The 20,202-nt window shown below is 43.5% G+C and overlaps 2 protein-coding genes across 2 annotated transcripts in view; both read left to right on the plus strand.

Annotated features, from left to right (window-relative positions):
- Window positions 1-518: 518 nt before the first annotated feature.
- LOC146716878 (uncharacterized) lies at window positions 519-3,032 on the plus strand. The gene is made up of 5 exons (XM_085434896.1): window positions 519-997; window positions 1,187-1,587; window positions 1,684-1,881; window positions 1,978-2,487; window positions 2,783-3,032. The coding sequence occupies exons 1-5, from the start codon at window positions 550-552 to the stop codon at window positions 2,918-2,920; spliced, it is 1,695 nt and encodes a 564-aa protein (XP_085291022.1). The 5' UTR covers window positions 519-549; the 3' UTR covers window positions 2,921-3,032.
- A 6,534-nt stretch (window positions 3,033-9,566) lies between these two features.
- The window catches only part of rxfp1 (relaxin family peptide receptor 1), an 88,148-nt gene continuing 77,512 nt past the window's right edge, over window positions 9,567-20,202 (plus strand). Inside the window, 2 exon segments of the mRNA XM_085469258.1 lie at window positions 9,567-9,863; window positions 16,783-16,920. Coding sequence (XP_085325384.1) covers window positions 9,821-9,863; window positions 16,783-16,920 — 181 coding nt within the window. The 5' untranslated portion in view covers window positions 9,567-9,820.

A 20,202-nucleotide genomic window follows, 5' to 3' on the forward strand; every position in this document is an offset into this window, starting at 1 on the left:
TTTTCTGTCACTCTGCATTGTGCATTATGTTCTCATGGTTGGTTTTTTGTTACTCTCTCTAGTCTAGTCTCTTGTGTTCCCAGCTGAGTATTTCCCTGTGTATTTTGGTTCTTAGACCTCTGCCTTATGGTTTATGTCTCTGTATTTCTTAGTTGCTGTCTCCACTGTGTCAAGTTCGCGTCTCTGTGTGATACTTCCTGTTTTACTTTGAAGGTCCGTTTCTTATGTGAATGTGTCCTGCTTTGCTTGTCTCGTCAGTCCTGATTTCTCCCAGCTGTGCCCTCCTTCTGTCTCATTCCCCTCGTTACTCCCCAGTGTATTTAAACCCTGTGTTTCGCTGAGTCGGTGTGATGTCGTCCCTCATGCTGCGTGGATCTCCCTGTGTCTCGCTGTAGTTCTTAGTTTGTGGCTTCCCAGTTTAGTTTAGTTTGTTTTACCAGCAAATAAAGCTGTGTTTTGAGTTCATTCCCTCGAGTCTGTGAGTCCTGCATTTTGGGTCCAACTCCCGCCTGCCGCACAGCGATTCATGACAGTACGACGTCACCAGATATGGACCCAGCAGCACTCAACCCACCAGAAGAACTGCGTCTGGACATTATCTACTCCGTGGAAAGACTCCTGCATCTGTGGCTCGAACATGAGGGGAAGGAATTTCGCCGTGCTGTGGAAACCAAACTACAGCGTTTAATCTCTGGTCTTCCCTGGCTACTCAGTGCACTCCACCCACTTGAACAGGATTTAATCCACAACGAACTCCACCTTCATCCCCCAGCTGCTACTACCCACCTGCCTGAAGGGCCGGATGTGGAGCCGCTCGGCCCGTCAGAACCATCATCAAAAAAGAAACGACGATCACGCCGCCAGCACGCCACCCCACAGCCGGACATTCAGACTTGTACATCGCCGGCTATGGTGAATAAGGACTCTTTTTCTGTGTCGAACCGTGGGACTATTCGTTCAGGGGTTGTGTTTTGTGCTACGGATGGAAATGTGAACAGTTTATTAGCTACCCAGCCTCCTGAAGCTCTCTTAGCTGCCCGGCCTCCTGAAGCTCTCTTAGCTGCCCGGCCTCCTGAAGCTCTCTTAGCTGCCCGGCCTCCTGAAGCTCTCTTAGCTGCCCGGCCTCCTGAAGCTCTCTTAGCTGCCCGGCCTCCTGAAGCTCTCTTAGCTGCCCGGCCTCCTGAAGCTCTCTTAGCTGCCCGGCCTCCTGAAGCTCTCTTAGCTGCCCAGCTACAAGCTGCGTCTCCTGTGTCCCCGCTAGCACAGCCATTAACTCCACCACACGCTCCATTTTCACCTCTACCATCGCTTCAGTCATCAGTTCGGTCTGCCACTCAGTCGCCCTTAGTTCCGTCATCCACACTACCACCTGTTTCCCTTCCATCACTACACCCAGCCATTCAGGCTGCTACTCAGTCAGACATTCAACCCATAGCCCTGCCGTTAATATGCTCTGTAGCTGAGCCACTAGCCGCCCGACCCGCAGCCACTTCAGCCACTCCTCCACCCGTCACACCTCCACTACAACCATCACTGCAGTCTCTAGCGCAGCCTCCTGCAGCCCTGCTTTCCCCAGTGCAGTCTCCAGTGTCCCCAGTGCAGCCTCCTGCAGCCCTGCTTTCCCCAGTGCAGTCTCCAGTGTCCCCAGTGCAGCCTCCTGCAGCCCTGCTTTCCCCAGTGCAGTCTCCAGTGTCCCCAGTGCAGCCTCCTTTAGCACAGTCACCCACTCAACCACCAGCACCACAACCGTCACTACCTCTAGTTCATTCCCCTGTGAAGTCATTAACTCCACCACCTACTCCACTCTCACCACCACCGTTACTACAGACATCAGTTCAGTCCCCTGTGCAGTCATTTACTTCTCCACCGTTAGCAGCTCAGGTCCCCGTGTGTCCAGCAGCTCAGGTCCCCGTGTGTCCAGCAGCTCAGGTCCCCGTGTGTCCAGCAGCTCAGGTCCCCGTGTGTCCAGCAGCTCAGGTCCCCGTGTGTCCAGCAGCTCAGGTCCCCGTGTGTCCAGCAGCTCAGGTCCCCGTGTGTCCAGCAGCTCAGCTCGCACCTGAACCTTTGGCCCAGTTCCCCGTAGCAGTGCAGTTTTCTAGCCAGCTTAACGTTGAGCCCGGGGTCCCAATTCTCTCTGGCTCTACATCGGCTCCTGCTGGAAGCTCGGATGAGCTCATCCAGCACTCCGCGGCTCCCGTGCCGCCATCTACCTCGTCCGCTGGGGGTTCCAGTGAGCCCAGCCAGCACCTCCTCGTCTCCGCTGGAGGGTCCGAGGGGCCCGTCCAGCCTCACGCCTCGTCAGCTGGAGGGTCCGAGGGGCCCGTTCAGCCTCCTGTCTCCGCTGGAGGGTCCGAGGGGCCCGTTCAGCCTCCTGTCTCCGCTGGAGGGTCCGAGGGGCCCGTTCAGCCTCCTGTCTCCGCTGGAGGGTCCGAGGGGCCCGTTCAGCCTCACGCCGCACCAGCTGGAGGGCCCGAGGAGCCTGTCCAGCCGCCACCTGCGACCGCCTCGTCGTCGCCTGGTCCGGCTGCATCCGCCTGTGCTTCTGCTACGCCTGGTCCGATCTCAGCCTCTGCTTCTGCTACGCCTGGTCCGGTCTCAGCCTCTGCTTCTGCTCCGCCTGGTCCGGTCTCAGCCTCTGCTTCTGCTCCGCCTGGTCCGGTCTCAGCCTCTGCTTCTGCTCCGCCTGGTCCGGTCTCAGCCTCTGCTTCTGCTCCGCCTGGCCCGGCTTCGGCTTCAGCCTGTGCTCCGCCTGGCCCGGCCTCGGCTTCAGCCTGTGCTCCGCCTGGTCCGGCCTCCGAGTCTTCGTCCTCGTCTGGTCCGGCCTCCGCCTGTGCTTCGCCTGGTCCGGCCCCCGCATCGCCACCGTCTGGTCCTGCCTCGTCTGGTCCTGTGCCCACCAGGCCATGGCCAGCACGCCTGAGACTGGAGGGCCGCCGCTGCCTTCCGCGCGGTCGGCCCCCTGAACTGCTCCGTCGTCTCCTTCGCCGCCGCCGCTGCCTTCCGCTGCCTTCCGCGCGGTCGGCCCCCTGAACTGCTCCGTCGTCTCCTTCGTCGCCGCCGTTGCCTTGCGCGCGGCCGGCCTCCTGAACTGTTTCCGCATCGCCACCGTTGCCTTGCGCACGGTCGGGCCCCCTGAACTGGTTCCACCTCTCCGCCGTTGCCTTCCGCATGGTCGGCCCCCTGAACTGCTCTGTGTTTGGGTTGTTTTCTTGGGCTCCGGTGTTTGCTGTGCTCTTCTTTTGTTTTCTGTTCCGAGCCCTCCGTCCTGGGCCCCCGCCGCCCGCCCTGGGTTGTTTTCTGTTTGGTTTTGTTTTTCTGTGTTTGGGCTGTCTGGAGCCAGCCCTTGGGGGGGGGGTACTGTCACGGTCCTGGGTCTCCTGACCCAGCGTTTTTAGTTCTTTGTGATTTTCGTATTATTGTACTTGTGTGTGATTTATTCTATGGCTTCTAGTTTTGATCCCTTGCCCTTCATGTCTCTCTGTGTCCCCTCTGTTCTGTGTAATTGTGTCTTTGCATGTTTGAGTTTCTTGTTTTCTGTCACTCTGCATTGTGCATTATGTTCTCATGGTTGGTTTTTTGTTACTCTCTCTAGTCTAGTCTCTTGTGTTCCCAGCCGAGTATTTCCCTGTGTATTTTGGTTCTTAGACCTCTGCCTTATGGTTTATGTCTCTGTATTTCTTAGTTGCTGTCTCCACTGTGTCAAGTTCGCGTCTCTGTGTGATACTTCCTGTTTTACTTTGAAGGTCCGTTTCTTATGTGAATGTGTCCTGCTTTGCTTGTCTCGTCAGTCCTGATTTCTCCCAGCTGTGCCCTCCTTCTGTCTCATTCCCCTCGTTACTCCCCAGTGTATTTAAACCCTGTGTTTCTCTGAGTCGGTGTGACGTCGTCCCTCATGCTGCGTGGATTTCCCTGTGTCTCTCTCAAAGTATTAGTTTCTTGTGCCCAGTTTAAGTTTTGCATTTTCCTGTCATCTTGTCAGCAATAAAGCTGCCTTTTGAGTTCATCCCTTGAGTCCGTGAGTTTTGCGATTGGGTCCTCATCCTGCCTGCCACACAGCCGACCTTGACAAATTCAATTTTCAGCCTGATGAACACTTCTTTGTTCTGTAGAAGATAACAACTTCAGTAATTTCTTTCATAGCAAGAATGACAATTTCAGTGTGCCAGAAATCTTCTTGGTGAAAAAAGGCATTCAAGTTTCACAGATAAAGTTTTAAGGTCATTTTTGTGATACAGTACTTGTGCTCTATAATAATTATTTATCTTTTAATAGGCATTAGGGTCCAAACTCATTTTATACATATTATGGAATCATATTAATATTTATATATTTAACATATATTTATATATATTTAACTTTTACAATAAAGGAAAGTCACACTGTAGAGCGTTTTAAAGAACTGAGGTTTCAGTTTTTAATGCACTATCAAACGAACAGCATTCTGATTTAAAATGTCATGGTGATTTTCAGATATCTATCCGACCTTTACCTCTTTAAAATTGACACAGTGTCTATTTTTTTATAAACATTCCACCAAATCAATACATGATAGCACAGGTCCACAACCTGTTCTAATGCTTTTTCTTTATACCTGTAATTAAAATCAAGCGCATTACATCAGCTATGAACATGCTAGAATTCAGGTTTGATAATAGAATAGAAACTTCCCTGGGTTGCTAAAACACTGCTCTTCAAGTCTAAAATTAATTCTAATTAAGTTAACACTAAGTGGGAAATAGTGACTTCCCATCTGTGAGAAAGTATACATGCCTCCCTTAATCCCCCTAAATCTAAATATGTAAAATCAGGGCTTATCATGCACCCACAAAAAGCAACTAAGGGGAAATTTGCATACTAGCAAAGCATAAAAATAAATATGCAATTTCCTTTTCAAAGAACAGCGAAAAGATATGAAGATGAGTTCCTTGAGGAAGCCGTCAGTGGTGTAATGTAAGTAATTCATTGACTGCCAAAATATTACATAATGCTGCAGCTTGCCAAGCACCCACAGCGCTTGTTTGTATCTGATCTTACAGTCTGAGGCTTGTTAGAAACCACAACACGGTTAAAAACAAAGATATTTAATGCTGTCAATGCTAAGTGTTGTGGTATTTTCTTTAACCTCCTAAGACCCAAACTCTTCCACGACATGCATTTTTAATTTCTCTTTGATTTCTGGGCATATTGGGGCCCGATGAATGTAAAAACCAAGAATTACCAGATTTTTTTTACCTTATTTTTGTTTTTAAGAACAATAAGAGCCACATATGAGGATATTCGTTTAAAGTTTTGATAGAACAGCAGCAGTATAATGTCCTCGTAAGTGGATATCAGGCCCATGTAGAGCAAAATTGAGTATTTTGGTCTAAATAACCCAAAATGGGATGTCCACATATGTGGACGACAGGTCCTAGGAGGTTAACAACCTCAATTTTAAAAAAAAAACCTTTAAAAGAATTCACCTTCCTGTTTTTAGAAGTACAGTAATGCTCAGCAATTCCAGTACACCATAGCAAATACTGTTTATTCTTTATTTTTCCTGTTTGATGAAGACTTCTTACTGAGGTCAGGGCTGGTTAGAGTTGGTAGGTGGCTTCTTCTGTCTTTTTTCCCCCCAAACAGCAGCAATGATTGCTTAATCGTGAATGGTGCTGCCTTTCTTTTTAATTACGTTTCTGAGTAGAGATGTAACAATCAATGTCAGCCTTTGGATCAATTAAAGTAACTATAATAGGTTTATTTAACAACTTAGGGACAGCAACAATGCTTCTAACAAACACAGTGCAACAATATCACCTATTTTGAGTCATGTTTCTGGTTGTGTGAAGTATACCATTGCGGTCATGCACTCATCATGGACTTGAATGTCATGATAATTTGGGACTTTTAAAGATGTATTTGAACTTTCTTTTTGCCAGTGTGTAATGACTGTGCTGCGTAGCTCTTTAATGATTTAAACAAATAAATGAAGTGCACAAGTTTGATTTTGAAAGTTTCTCTAATCCACACAGTTCAAATGTATATATGTAGGCTCAGGTTTATATATAAATACCCACTGATATTTGGTTAAATTAGCAAGTTACACCTTGACCACAGGTAGGTCAACAAGCTTTGGATATGATTCTGGCTGTATATTTGACTAGTCCTTCTGGTAGAATTGGTAGATTTATTTATATTGGTTGGTTTCCTGGCATGGACCCAGATTTTAAGCGCTGTCCACAAATTTTCAATAGGGTTGAGGTCAGGACTTTGGCTAGAAGGCCATTCTAGAAGCACAAGGTTAACCTTGTCTTGTCCATTCAGATAAAGCAGTTTTGATAATTGTCTTGTTGCAACACCCAAATATGTCCACATTTCAACTACCTAGCTGTTGATTTCAGGTGAAGTTGAAAAACTTGGAGGTATTCCTTCTTCATTATTCTATCCACTTTGTGTAAATCAGTGACAGCACCACTGGCACCAAAGCAGCCCCAGACCATGATGCTACCACCACATACTTGACAGTGTGTGCAGTGTTCTTAGGTTAGAAAAACTCAACCAAGCATACACCTTATTATTGTGGCCAAGTAGCTCAATTGTCTCTTCTGACCATAAAATCTTTCTCAAATTTTTTTTATTGGCTTGTTCATGTGGAAAACTACAAATTTCAGTCAAGCTTGAAAGTGTCAGTTTTGAAGCCTGTTTCAGTCCTGTCTTCATCTACTCACCCCCAAACAGCCGCGCCAGCTGTCCACTCCTCCCTGAGCCTGGTTCTGCTAGAGCTTTCTTCCTGTTTAAAGGGAGTTTTTCCTTCTCACTGCTGCCAGACTGCATAAGGGGTGATATAATTTGGGGGGGTCTCTGTTTTCTTTGTTTTATTGAAGGGTCTTTGTAGGGTCTCTTACAATATAGAGACCCTACACTGAAGGCTGGACAGTCCTGCCTTGAGGCAACTATTGTTGTGATTCGGCACTATATGAGCTGTTAGGGTTAGGGCCTTGGAGACCCATCCACCGACCCATCCAAGGTGTACTCTGAGTGGCAGGAGAATAATATGAGTATAACGCCACCATGGCTGGAGATTGAGCAACACTAGAAGAGCATATGGGAGAAGGACACAACTCAAAGGTAATGCTCAGTGGCTTCATAGTTGATCTAAGAACAGACCACAGCAACCTTACTGAACAGGACCCAGTAACCATCACAGCAGTAGACATCCAACAAAGTGTCTCCAGTATGAAGAATTGTCACCAGGCCCTGACATGGCTCACACCTACTGGCTAAATGCATTTGGCGAGCATCTGGCAGCACAGATGAACCAGCTGCTATTTGATGAGGGACACCCGGAATGGCTAACTGAAGGCTGGACTGTCCTGATCCCCAAGGATCCCCAGAAGTGACAGCTCCCATACAAAGGAGGCTCCAAACAACCATGTGCTCACCTCAGACAGCAGAAACCCAAGAAAGAGGAGGAAAAGGAGCAACCATCATGGAAAGACAGGCCACGGCACAGTATGTACCACCAGCAGACAAAGGAAGTGGCTGACATCCAGAAGTCCTTTCAGTGAATGGACAAAAGAAAAATAGATAGCACAGAGTCAGCACAGGAACAAGCTCTGAGCAGATGATCCATCGAGCCTCGGATCTATCACACCAGGCAAGACCCCAGGTGCAGGCTGTGTACAGATGTCCCTGGGGCAATCCAGCACATAACAGCAGGGTGCAAGATGCTAGCAGGCCTAACATCTAGCACGCCTTAACCAAGTGGCCAGCATACAGAAAAATCTGTGCCGAATATGGCCTGGAGGTCCAGAGGTCAAAATAGGAGATGGGGTGGTGGAGAATGGCTGAACTAAGATCCTGGGGGAGCTCCAGATACAGATGGACAAATTAGTGGTGGATAACCAACTGCACAAAGTGGTGGCAGAAGAACAGAAGAAGATGGCTGTAGTGATAGGCGTAGCGATACCAAATGACAGCAACAACAGGAAGAAGAAACACGAGAAGCTTGTGAAGTTCCAAGGGCTCAGAGAAGAGCTCGAGAAGATGTGGAGGATGAAGGTAACAGTGGTCCCAGTGGTAATCGGAGCACTAGATGCAGTGACTCCCAAGCTAGGCGAGTGACTCCAGTGGATCTCAGGAACAACATTGGAGATCTCCGTCTAGAAGAGCGGAGTCCTAGGAACAGCTAACATAATGCACCAGAACCTCAAGTTGACAGGCCTCTGGTAGAGGACGCGAGTTTTGAAGGACCCCACAGGGTCGACTGCCCACAGGGGCAACTTCAACTCTGTGATATTCAGCAAAAGGAAAAAGAAATTCTTTTTTTTTAAAATCTATATTAGCTTGTATTTTGACCCTGTTTGCATGAAAGAAAATGCAAAATAAATTAAAACCGGTGCACCCAACCCTTGTTCCAATCCGTTTTTTTAAGCCACTGAAGATGTACACTGTGCAATCATTCCGAAGAACAAAGAAACCAGTAAAAAAGCAGTTACTGGTACATGGAATAATTATTAGAAAAGTCAGTAAAAAGTAAGCCCAAAATTACCATTACAGTCATGCCCATGATGACTTCTGACTACAAGTAAGTCCAGGATTTCTTTTAGCTCAGGCTTTGGTCTCACAAAATGCATAAAACTAAGACTCTTTAACAGCTGATCCGTTACATTCACGAGTGTCTGTTTGCCATCAGGCACCAGGCAAGCAGCATACAGTTGGTTCATTGGGGAGTTTATTAGATGAAAATAGCAGCTGTGTCTTGAAATAACACTAAAGTGAGAATGAATCGGAACAGCAAGTCACTACCTTTTAAAGCAAAAGAGTGAAGCATGCGGTGAAAGACAAAATGCAGCCTGCAGTGATAATATTCACAGGTTCTTATTCATTCATACATAATTTATATTGACTTGTTAAAACACACAGACATTAATATGTAAATCTACCCTACATATAATATCTTGTACATCTTTTACACTGGCTTTAACAAGCACTACTAAAAGTATACTTCAACTTACAAGCAAGCTGATGAGTTGTTGTTATTGTGTGACGAACGGCGTTAAAGCTAATAATTAAATCTGATATTTCAGTAATTCGTTTTGTCTCTAATTGCCGGTTAGAGACAAAACAAATTCTAATTCTCTCTCCTGGTCCAAACATACCAACTTTTTTTTATTTATTTTTATTTCTATAATACAGGAAAATGTTTGATGTGTGTGTGTGTGTGTGTGTGTGTGTGTGTGTGGGGGGGGGGGGGGGGTGATTCGGGGAAAATCGTGTGCGCTATCCCACACTCAGACGTTTTTTTCAGTGATCTCACATACACTCCTCTGATCCTACTAACACATGAATTGTCATTGAGGCTTTTGTAGACTCTGCAGGGTGCTGTGCTGCACAATTAAAGTTTAGCGCTCAGTACAAACACCTACTGATTACAAATTTGATCAGCGAAACTGATTATTGCTTTTGGACTTTAGCTGTTCCTCCTATTCAGAGACCCAGACTGCACCCCCACCCCCTTTTCTCCTGCGAGCGCCCTCTGCGCGCTGCACCTGTACTGCTGCGGCTTGTGCGTCAGAAGATGGCAACTGATTCTTTAGACCCCTCTGCTAGTGGAGATGGCTGCAGACCTAGTCGACTTTGCGAAGTGGCAACGGGTTCTTCTCTAGCTGCATCTGCACCGCACGCGTTTGACAGTACCTCGGTCCACGCGTTTATTACGTAACAGGAACGCAAGGGCAAACTTTTGGTGACATTTTTACGCACAGATTCCCAGTTTGTTTCAACCGCGCGATATTCAGCAAAAGAAAAAAGGAAAAAAAAAAAAACCCAAAGCGCCACGATGCAAGTTTATATAGCTGTGGCATTCGCTTACGGAGTGTGGGGTAAGTTTAACAACTTCTTTCATCACGAAAATATGGTCTGGCTGTAGATAAGTTATCTTTTTTCAAGTGTTCCAAAATCTATTGTTTTTCACACCAATTTTAAAGGGAACATATTTTCTAATAATGTCTTTTAAGAAGTAGCCGCCGGGTAAATCCAAGTAAATATCTTTCACATAAGCACGGACAACAAAAAGGGTAGAGAGGGAGAGAGAATAGTGATTTCCAGGGTTTCTATCGAATGCATGACAGAAGATGTAGCAGGATAATTCTGTTGCTTTCACGATAGCTTGAATTGGTCGTATTTAAAATCGTTTTCGGTGCAATGGCTATTCCACCCACTAATAACCACCTCCAATATTATACAATTTAAGCTTATCTAAATGTGGACGTAATTGTAATCAATAAACATGCCCAGTTAATGTCTTCAGTCCCATTTCATGTTATTATGCATGTGGGTCTGAGGATTTTTGTTTTGCATGATTATTACATTTATTGGACTGCAGAGAATTTGCCATTTGTTCGATTTTTTTTTTTGGAATTATCTTCGCTTTTCTTAATCTAAAGCATTCATAATCTAATAAAACAGCAGTGCATCCACTACTGTATCGGTAACTCTCTGCTACTTGTGTGGCATCCTGTATTAAGGTTTAGAGCAGTGGGAAACCTAAAGGGAACACCGAGTTAAGTCTGCCAGTTGTTGTCGCTGAGTGTAGTCCAAGCGGAGCCACTGCAAAATGAAGGCACCGGCCAAGAAAATGTTTGGGATATTAATATCTCCCTGATATTTTAAACCTATTTAGTGCATTATTTGGACTGATCACACACCACTCCATGTTCAGCTGTAGGTTTGAGACAGACGTGTTGTTTGAGAAGAAGCTTTTAAGACTGTCATACAGCTTATAAACTAATGACAGCAGGGCAGTGATAACCTGTCCCAGGATTTTCTTTGGGATAATTTTCATTCCTTTCCCCCCATGACTGCTGTCTTTGGTTCCCTTTGTCTCTCTTAAGGTTTCTTTGCAATGACTTCTTGTTTGATTTTGATAACTTTCTGCGTTTTCTGTTGATTTTTGCCTCATTTGTGATCCTCTGTCCACACTCATTAATTTCACCTGCGTTCAATTAGCTCTCTGTGTATTTAGCCCTGTGCATCCTTTGTCAGTTGCAGACTTGTCTGTTTCCCTTCCGCCCCAGTGGTTCTGTCTCTGTGTGACTCACCAAGGCTTTGTTTTCCTTTTTGATCCTTCCAAGTTATTAGTTAGACTTCATTTTGAGTATGGTGCTCACTCTACAGTGCCTTTTGGTGTGTAGAATTGATTACATTAATTAATGCCAGCTTTGTCTCCATCCTGTTTTCTTGTGTCTGCATTTGAATCACCTCTGAACTTTACGCTAAAACTAGTCATGGAAGAAATGAGCTGCATTTTCTTTGATTAGATTCTAGATACAACCATGCACTGGAAGACAAAATGTCTATACTGTGTGCTGTATTGTGAAAAATGGATCTGTCGCATCAGAAAACAGCCCATTAAGAGCATAGTTCGTATGTTGTCACAGTCAAACAGCTGATTGGCTTTATCCCAGAATCTCACAGAGCATTGCCACAAAGCTCTTTGGAACCATAATTCACAATCAGTCAGTAGAAACTGTTGGACCACATCTGTGGCAAACCATCTTCTCTGAGTTTTTGTCAGTGTGCTTACCTCTTTTCTTATCAGCTTTTGTGGGGCTGCAGCATGTTGAAACAATCCCAGAGACAGTCAATATAGTATAAGAGCTGTCTGAGTAGTTGCAGATCAATTTTAGAGCATATTTAATGAATTTTCTCACATTTCTTTCACTTGAGTCCATGTTTGAACTTGTTATTAAATGCACTATTATTTCATATGACATATATACAACATATAAGTAAACATATAAGACATCCATTTGCATAAATGTTGAATATTTGCAGCTGGTCTTTGATGCCAGCTGAAAAGTCAGGGATAGTTAGTTAGGAAAGTAGTGAAACTTCCCATTAAATTTTGGGGAATATGCATATGCATATTAAAGAGTTATTTCCTCCATTTTTTCTTCATTATGCTGTAACCCTAACAGCAATTATCCGCCTGAAGGGTTTATGCTCAAAGTGTAAATATCACACTTTTTTAGATGAGCAGCTTATCTGTAATACAAATTGCACACTCATCTAAGTGAATGTACTTGTGTCAGTCTAAATATTGAGGAACAGCATATTGTAACTGAACGGTTACGTGCAAATATTACAAATAAACAATGTTAGACAAACAACTGATGAAACGAGCTGATATAAGAGTGTACAATTAATAATAGAATAATTTTCACTGTTATTTGTGATATGCTTTATTATTCTTATACTGTGTAGTACAATCACTGAAATGTCCAGTCCTGAAGAGTGATTAATGGGATCATTGATTAGTTCATGTTAACTAAGAATATAAGTAAGTGAATGTAGAGAAACCTTATATGTGTCCTAGGAAAGTAAGCAACTGATTCTCAAATCAAGTTATAATTAAAGTAAAACAACAAAAAACCAAATAACTGTCATATTTATTGGTATTTATAATGGCTCTAGACCTTTATAAAGAATTAACCATGTGAAAAGTTTTTATCTAGCTAAATATTACAGTTTGCTAATTACTTGGTACTTTTTTTTAATTTTCAGCTTACTGAGGAAGTAAACTGAAAATGTAAAGTTCTGAAATGGCTTGTTGTGGCTGTTATTTGTGGATGTCACTTTTAACCAGACAAGTTATCACCAAGGAATTCATATATCATCGGCAGCCAAGTACGTTCAGAATAGGGCTGCCACAAACGATTATTTTGATAGTCGACTAGTCACCGATTATTTTTGCGATTAGTCGACTAATCAGATCATCATCCATTAGACGTAAAACGTACAGCTTATTGCACCAGCAGCATCTGCTCTTATATAACTATCATTAGCTTACAGCTTTAAGTGGTTAAGGTCTGTGCTAACTAAAAATAAAGACAAGATGATAGTTTATTGAATTTTAATGAAATTTGCAGATTGTTTCGGTGAAGATTAATAAACTCCTTGCTATCTAAAATATAACAGGACACTGGAGTATATTCTGGAGCATCTCACACTTCTGATAATCAGCTGTCTGCTTGACGTTTATTCAGCTGTGTAAAAACTATAACTTTAATCTCAGACAAACTGATTTACTCAGGAACAAATAAAATACAAAAAAAAAAAAAAGCCAAACAATAACATTTTAAGTTATCTAAGTGACTCATATATATTTAACCTGAGTAGCGAAAGACGGCGGTGGGTTTGAAAACGATTTGCCGGGAGTCCGGTGTTCTCACGGCGCTAGTGAGCCTAGCCCCCGGCTCGCTAACGAGCTAGTGGGTAACAGATGTCTCCGAAAACGTCGGAGCGCTTTTGAAAATATGTGGTGTCCTGATAAACTGAGCAGATATTTGAGGTTTACACAGCTACATTCTCGCCTGAAAATATGTTAAACGTTTATTTTGTGACCCAGAAAGAATAATAAGAGTAACATTAAAACTAACTAGCTGCCGCCATTGTTGGAAACTGCGCTGGGCCGCGCTATGAATTCTGGGACACAGCTGCTTCTTCTTCTTCTTCTTCTTCTTCGGGGTTTAACGGTAGCTGACATCCTTGTACATGCAATGCTGCCATCTTCTGTTTCAGTCCGTTATTACACTCTTAAATCCTGCCACTTATTCCTGCGTCTTTTGTGATCGTACAAAGTTTCAAACGACGCGTCGACTATTAAATCAGTCGTCGACGATTTTGATAGTCGACGTAATCGTGACTAGTCGACAAATCGTGGCAGCCCTAGTTCAGAATATTTAATTCTCTGTTCAGTTATTATGAACATCGGGCACTGGCAGAGGCACAACGATCACGTCCAGACACTATCAGCTGAAGTTTCTTTTTCTTGCGTGTTGCACACAAAACAAGGCAAGGACATGTTTTCGCTACAGTAAATAGTCTGGTTAAGGGGTGTCAACAGAGCTTGCAATAGGGGTTTGGCAGAGACAAGACCATTTAATATCCAGCAATGTGAGCTGAACATTTGGCTTCACGTATACAATTCCATTGGCTAATAGCTAGAAACATTTAGGGATAAAGTGTGAAAAGTTTAGTCAGTAAATAATCTTAAATGGTAATGCAACAGAAGCATTCCTCCATGTGATTTCTAAAGGAATATTCCCTGCAAGTTATCAGAAAACTTATGTTGTGCTATATATTTTGATTGTATTTTATTTTCTATTTAAAAAAAATCTAATCTAATATATATTATTACAGTGTGTGATACTGTCATACTTTATAGCTCTCCACTGTTAAAGAGAGATTGTGTGCTATGTTTGAATAAAGTAGAAGTCATTAGACATTAGGGGATTAGGGGTTATGTGTTCAGATGCTGGTTTTCAAAGGAGAATTTAATCGTTTACTTTGCAGCCTTTATGCTGCAAGGCTAGCAAGTCTTCCTGTCTGTCTATAGCGAGTCTTTTAGAGTTAACCAGAAATGAATGTGTTTGATCACCCTAGTTTAACCTGATGCAGATGCTTATGTGACATATTCTGCCGTCGCAGAGGAAATAAATTCATGATGAGCAAGGAGAAAATCAGCTGTCACAGATGATGAGCTCAAATTAAATGAAAATATAAACCCTTCCCTGCACAAGTGTCTCAGAAGGCTTCTAGAAACCTAGGTTAAAAGACTAAAAGTGATAACTACAAAACTGTTTATTCAATTCTGGAACAGTGGATTCAATTGAATCCAATGAATTAAATAAACTGCCTTTGCTACTCTGGTTTACAAGTTCAGCAGCAACTAAATATCTGATATAATTGCCTTTTACTTGAGCTTAAAAATAAAACATGCTGATACATTTTTGATGAGTGGCTCATGCTCAGTGTCAAATTTGTGTAAATGCACTTCTTTTGAAAAGTTCATTTAAAATTACAGCCACTCATATTTCCTACACCACCTATTTAAGACTGTTGGCAGTTAGGTTAAGTGACAGCACCAGCATCTACAGGCAAAAGCTAACGTCTAAGAATTGCTTTAATTTTCATTCTTTGAGGAGGGAAAAAGCAAGAAGCCAAACATCGGAGATTTGGGTTATTCTTATTTATGTATTAGACTTTAAACACTGCCAGCATGCCATCTTATTGTGCTGCAGTGAGTAACTACTGATGTGTGAGATCTATGTTAGTATTCCCAAACTGATTTAAATTACAGATTGAACTGTAATTGAACTGAACTACAGATTAAACCCCCCTGGGTTTTGAAAGCTAAATTTTAATATATTGTTCATAATCCATCACTAACATGGTGATTTAGGAAGAATCAAGAAAAGACTGATAGTGTTAGAGAGTAATATGATGATTTTAACTGTTTTAAATATTAAGGGCATATGTTTATTTTATGATTGCAGGTGCTGCTAACCCTGCCTGGTATTAGCGCACCGGTGTTGTATTAGTTCCTTTCAGGAAAAACAAAAAGGAGGCAGAAATGTTGGGCACACCAGGTGTTATCAAAATAAAAAAGAGATTAAAATGATTTCCCAGCATTTTCAGCATAATGAAACTGTCCAGCTTGATGTATAAAATTCAGTGACTTTTACTCGACAGAATCTAATTTCATGCCATCAGGTTTCAAGATGTGAAGCTGATATGGTTTTGTTTTTTTCACAGAAAATAAAGTGTGAGGGGACTTTATTGTAAACATAATCAGAAATACGAGCATGTGCAGCATGCCATGAGTGAAACCTTTTGATTAGTTTCCACCTTCAGCTGTTCAACTTGTTTGATACCTCAAAGGTGCAATGTTTCAAGTCAGGAGCAGGTCTGACAACATGAGGCATTGTTTATTATCCCAAAATATTATTTAAAGAACACACACAAACACATTATATAATACCAAATAAAGCACCTGCATTTACTTTACTTTAACAGTTTGCGCTAAGGGCAAGAGAAAGGATTGAAGAAAAGGAGTAGATTGTGATTATAATTGGGTGTCAGTCCAGGAATGCCAGTATAGGTTTAATCAGTGTTGGGAAGGTTACTTTTAAAATGTATTCCATTACAGAATACATTTAACGGGTATGGCAGTCCATTCTCCCTGCAGCACGGACTACACTGCCTATGATGCTACATTCTTTAGAGCTATACCGGTAGCATTCTGCCTATTAGCTTAGCACAACAACAACAAAAAGGCGCTCTCTCACCCAGGAAACACGCAGAGAGAGAGAGAGTGTCACCCTGTAACCATGGCAACCATAACGCTGCCGCCTGGAACAACAGAAGATAGCTGTCAAACAAAACCCAAACAGTCCTGACCCGCCACAATATGAAACAGGGAAATACCGCCGTGTAATCCGTTTATTTCAACAAAGTAACTGTATTCTAAATACCACCTTTTTAAACGGTAACTGTAACGGAATACAGTTACTCATATTTTGTATTTTAAATACGTAACAGCGGTACATGTATTCCGTTACTCCCCAACACTGGGTTTAATGTATAACCTAAAGTTGGGCCCACATACTGTTTTTTGAACCAAAGGCAGACTCAGTATGTAATTTTAATAGTTAGAGTGCGAATGAAAGAATAGAGAAGACGTCCTTGTTTCATAAAGCCCATTTTACATTTGATGCAGGCACCAGGTAATATATTTTGTTCTGTCTCTGAAGTACATCAGTTATTTAAGATTGCTTAATGAAGTACAGCAGCTCGTTATGGATTGCAGAAAGAACAGCAGCCTGGATGTTCAGGAGCTCACAAAAATATCAAGATGAGGTTGATAGATGTTACATTTTACTGACACATTTGACAGGAATAAAATAGAGTATCAGAAACTTTCTATTCAATCATATTGCTTTTCTGCTTTGTTTACAGCACTCAATATGACAGAGGAGAGGAGGACTTGCCCACTAGGATATTTCCCCTGTGGGAACCTGACCTTTTGTCTCCCTCAGCTCATGCACTGCAACGGTATCGATGACTGTGGAAATCAAGCAGATGAGGAGAACTGTGGTGAGTCATTGTTTCTACTTGAACACTTGTTAATAAACTCATATGCCCTGATGCATACATCCTCAAAATACCAGCTCCAGAAAGCCCTTAGGTAATGGCTGACACATACACAGTGTTTGAGATTTTCCTGGTTTATTGGTTCATGTGATAAATTACTGGTGTAGATGCTATAAACACACACACTCATACATACAAACACCCTTGCTTTTGAGTAATAACCACTGCTACTGTATTAGAGAACCTTGCTGATGCAAGCTGTGATTTGTAAATGTACAAACTTAGCTTTCCTTGTCACCTGCTGGTGGCATGGGCAGTGGTATTAATATGCATGCTGGCTGCTGTTTTTTTAAAATATGTTAATTTACATCTATGATGTACCTTCGAGTCCTGCACTGGTAAAACTCAGTACTGAACTCAACCCGACCTGGACCCAGAAGCAAAGGTTCAGAGCTGGCTCGTGGCATAAGGACTATAAATACAGCTGATGGGTGTCAGGATACAGTAGGAATGAAGAATTTTGCTCAGAAATAATCATTATTCATAACACTAAATCATTTGCATTTTATGCACAGCTGTCATAGTAGCTCTTAAGCATTATATAATATTAAGTTTGAACTATAAAGCAGTTCGACAAATTAAATTACGATGATAACTAACCAAACTCCTCCAATGTATATATTTTTAAGTGTGTTTCTCATTTGCCTCACCCATTGATTTCCTCCTCTGTCCATTTTTTCTTTATTAACCTTGAAATTATATATACACAGGTAGCTCCATGCCCTCCTGGGTTTTAATTGCACCTTAGAACACACATGCATCAACACTACAATGAGCGGGTGGAGGGAGGTTTGGAGTCTTCTCTCACCCCCGTTCTCTGCGGCCTGCTGGAGCGGGGCGGCTAGGAGGAGTTGGCCGTCCGACTGCGGTCTGGAGTGTGGGGCCTCCCTACTGCTGCGGAGTCGGGGCGGTCTGCCTCTCCCCACCGCAGAGAAAAGGGTAACACCACCTGGGTCTGGGTGCAGTTCCCCCTCCAGGGGCAAGGGTACCTAGACCCGGTTCGTAGAGTACGCTTGGGGAGTGTGATCGTGTGTACAGCGTCTCTTTATGTCTGTCTCTGTCACGGGTCTGGGTCCGTTGGACCCAGTATGTGGAGTTTCATGTTTTTGTTATTCCATGTTTGAGGTTATTATGTTTTGGTTTGCATCAGGGATTGTTTTCTTGTTCTCTTGTTGTGTTTATGATGGTTATGATGTTTATTATTTGAGGTTCATGTTTAAGGATTTGTTCTCGGTTGTATCTCACGTTTAGTTTAGTTCAGGTTCCATGTGTCAATCTGTCTGTCTCTCAGTGTCAGGTCTGCGTCTTGGTGTGGTGTTCTCATTTCCTGTTCTATTGTGAAGGTCTGGGTCTCATGTAAGTGTGTTTGGTTTTACCTTTGTCTCGTCTTGTTGATTATTCCCAGCTGTGTCCACCACCTGTGTGTAATTCCCCTGTGATTCTCTGTGTATTTAAGTCATGTCTTCCGTCATTGTAGTTGCTGGTCCGTCTGTGTTTCCACCCTGCTTCATCTGTGTGTTTCCCTGCAGTCAACCATCATCTGTTTCCGCCCGCTCTCATTCATGTCCAGGTTCGTGTTCTGTAGTTAGTTTGTTCCCAGTTTAGTTTAGTCATTGCTCCGTTCGCCGTTTGTCCATTTCCTTTTTGTGTTTAATAAACCACCCTCACACCCATACAAGTGCCTGCGTTTGGATCCTCCTTTATTTTCCACACGGCTCATCTCACTCGCCGTGACAGTCTCCACGTTGGTTGAGTGTGGAGTAAGTGCATATGAGAGCATGAGGGTGGGAATGGATGTTTGTGTCTGTGTGTGCCTGTATGTCTGTGTCTATATGTCAGGTTGGGTATCAGACGCCACCTCTCTGGGGACACCTCAGGCCCTCCAAGGTTTGGAGGCCTATCTCCACCCACCACCACTTCCCCTGCCAGTGGCGGACTCCCTCAGGTGTCGGTGCGTTGGTGGTTCCTTGTGTCTGGGGGTGGGCGTCCGGGTACACACCGGCTCACTCCTTGGCAGCCGCTTATCGGGGCCTGGAGCCTGGGGCTCGCTCGGGCCACTTCGGAGGTGGGGTGCCCCCGGCCTCTCGGGCTGGGGCTCGGTCACTCAGGCACAGCTGGCTGCCAGCGGAGCTCACGGGCGCGTCACTGCAACTCCCCCTGGCTTCTGCTCCGCGGCTGCTGAGTGAGCCCTCATCTGGGACTCTCCTCAGCTCTTACTGGGACAGTGGCGCGGCTGCCCCTCTGTGGGTCTTCCTTGGTCTCTTGTGTTCTGGGGGCCTCTGGATGTCTGGAGTTTTGATCTCCTCCATACCTGCTTCATACCCTGGAGGACGGGGCTGTGGCCCCCCCACACCCTCTAGCAGATCGTTACATGGAGAAACCTTTGGAATGCAAGCATGCTGATCCACACAGGTATGCACACAGGTGTACACACGGGTATTCACAGACGCGGACTACAGCTTTCTTGGCTGCTGCCTCAAAGCACATTGTGCGCTGTCTATCTTGCGTGCTGCACAATATTGTTTATTATTTAGTATCTACTGATATCTACTGCTAGCTAGTTTATTGTGATGGTGCCGTTTTTTTGTTTTTTTTTTATTATTATGTTGCTCTTTGTTGTTTGCTTTCTCTTCTGTTTTTTTTTCTCCATACAGGTGACCCAGGTGTTTTGTTTTGTTTTTTTTTTTTTTTTTCTTTCTTCCCCCCCTTCTCACCGTCTCTTCTCCCCTTTGGTTTTCTTTCTCTCCCTCTCTTTCTTTCATTCTTTCTCCCTGTCCTATCCCCCAGTCATGTCTGTCCCGTTTGTAGCAACTGTAAATAAAATAAATTCATAATTATAATAAAGGTCAATCAAATGGACCAATATGGCAAGGCCATGATGATCCACTTGGTAAAATAAATCCGCTTGGCATCTTTCTTGGCCTTAAGACAACAATTCTGATGGCTAAAGATCCAAACGGGACACACAAATATACACTAAATACCAAGACACAAGTCGGGTTATTAAATTTGCTTTAAAAATATGTGCTTATCTATTTATATCCTACACTGGAATTACATTACTCAAAGTGATTTTGCATCATAACTAACATTTATTGATAACAGAGTGAAAAGGTCCAAAGCACCATAAAGCATAGAAATGCAAACCTTTTAATGTTGGAACTTTCTCACGTGTGCTGATCTGCAGCTCAGAATGCTAGAGTAGGCTTATGTATGACTGATTTC

Source organism: Copadichromis virginalis, linkage group LG2 (assembly GCF_057382275.1).
Source record: "Copadichromis virginalis isolate Kocher_CV1m ecotype Utaka linkage group LG2, C_Virginalis_male_GT1.1, whole genome shotgun sequence".
NCBI lineage: Eukaryota > Metazoa > Chordata > Actinopteri > Cichliformes > Cichlidae > Copadichromis > Copadichromis virginalis.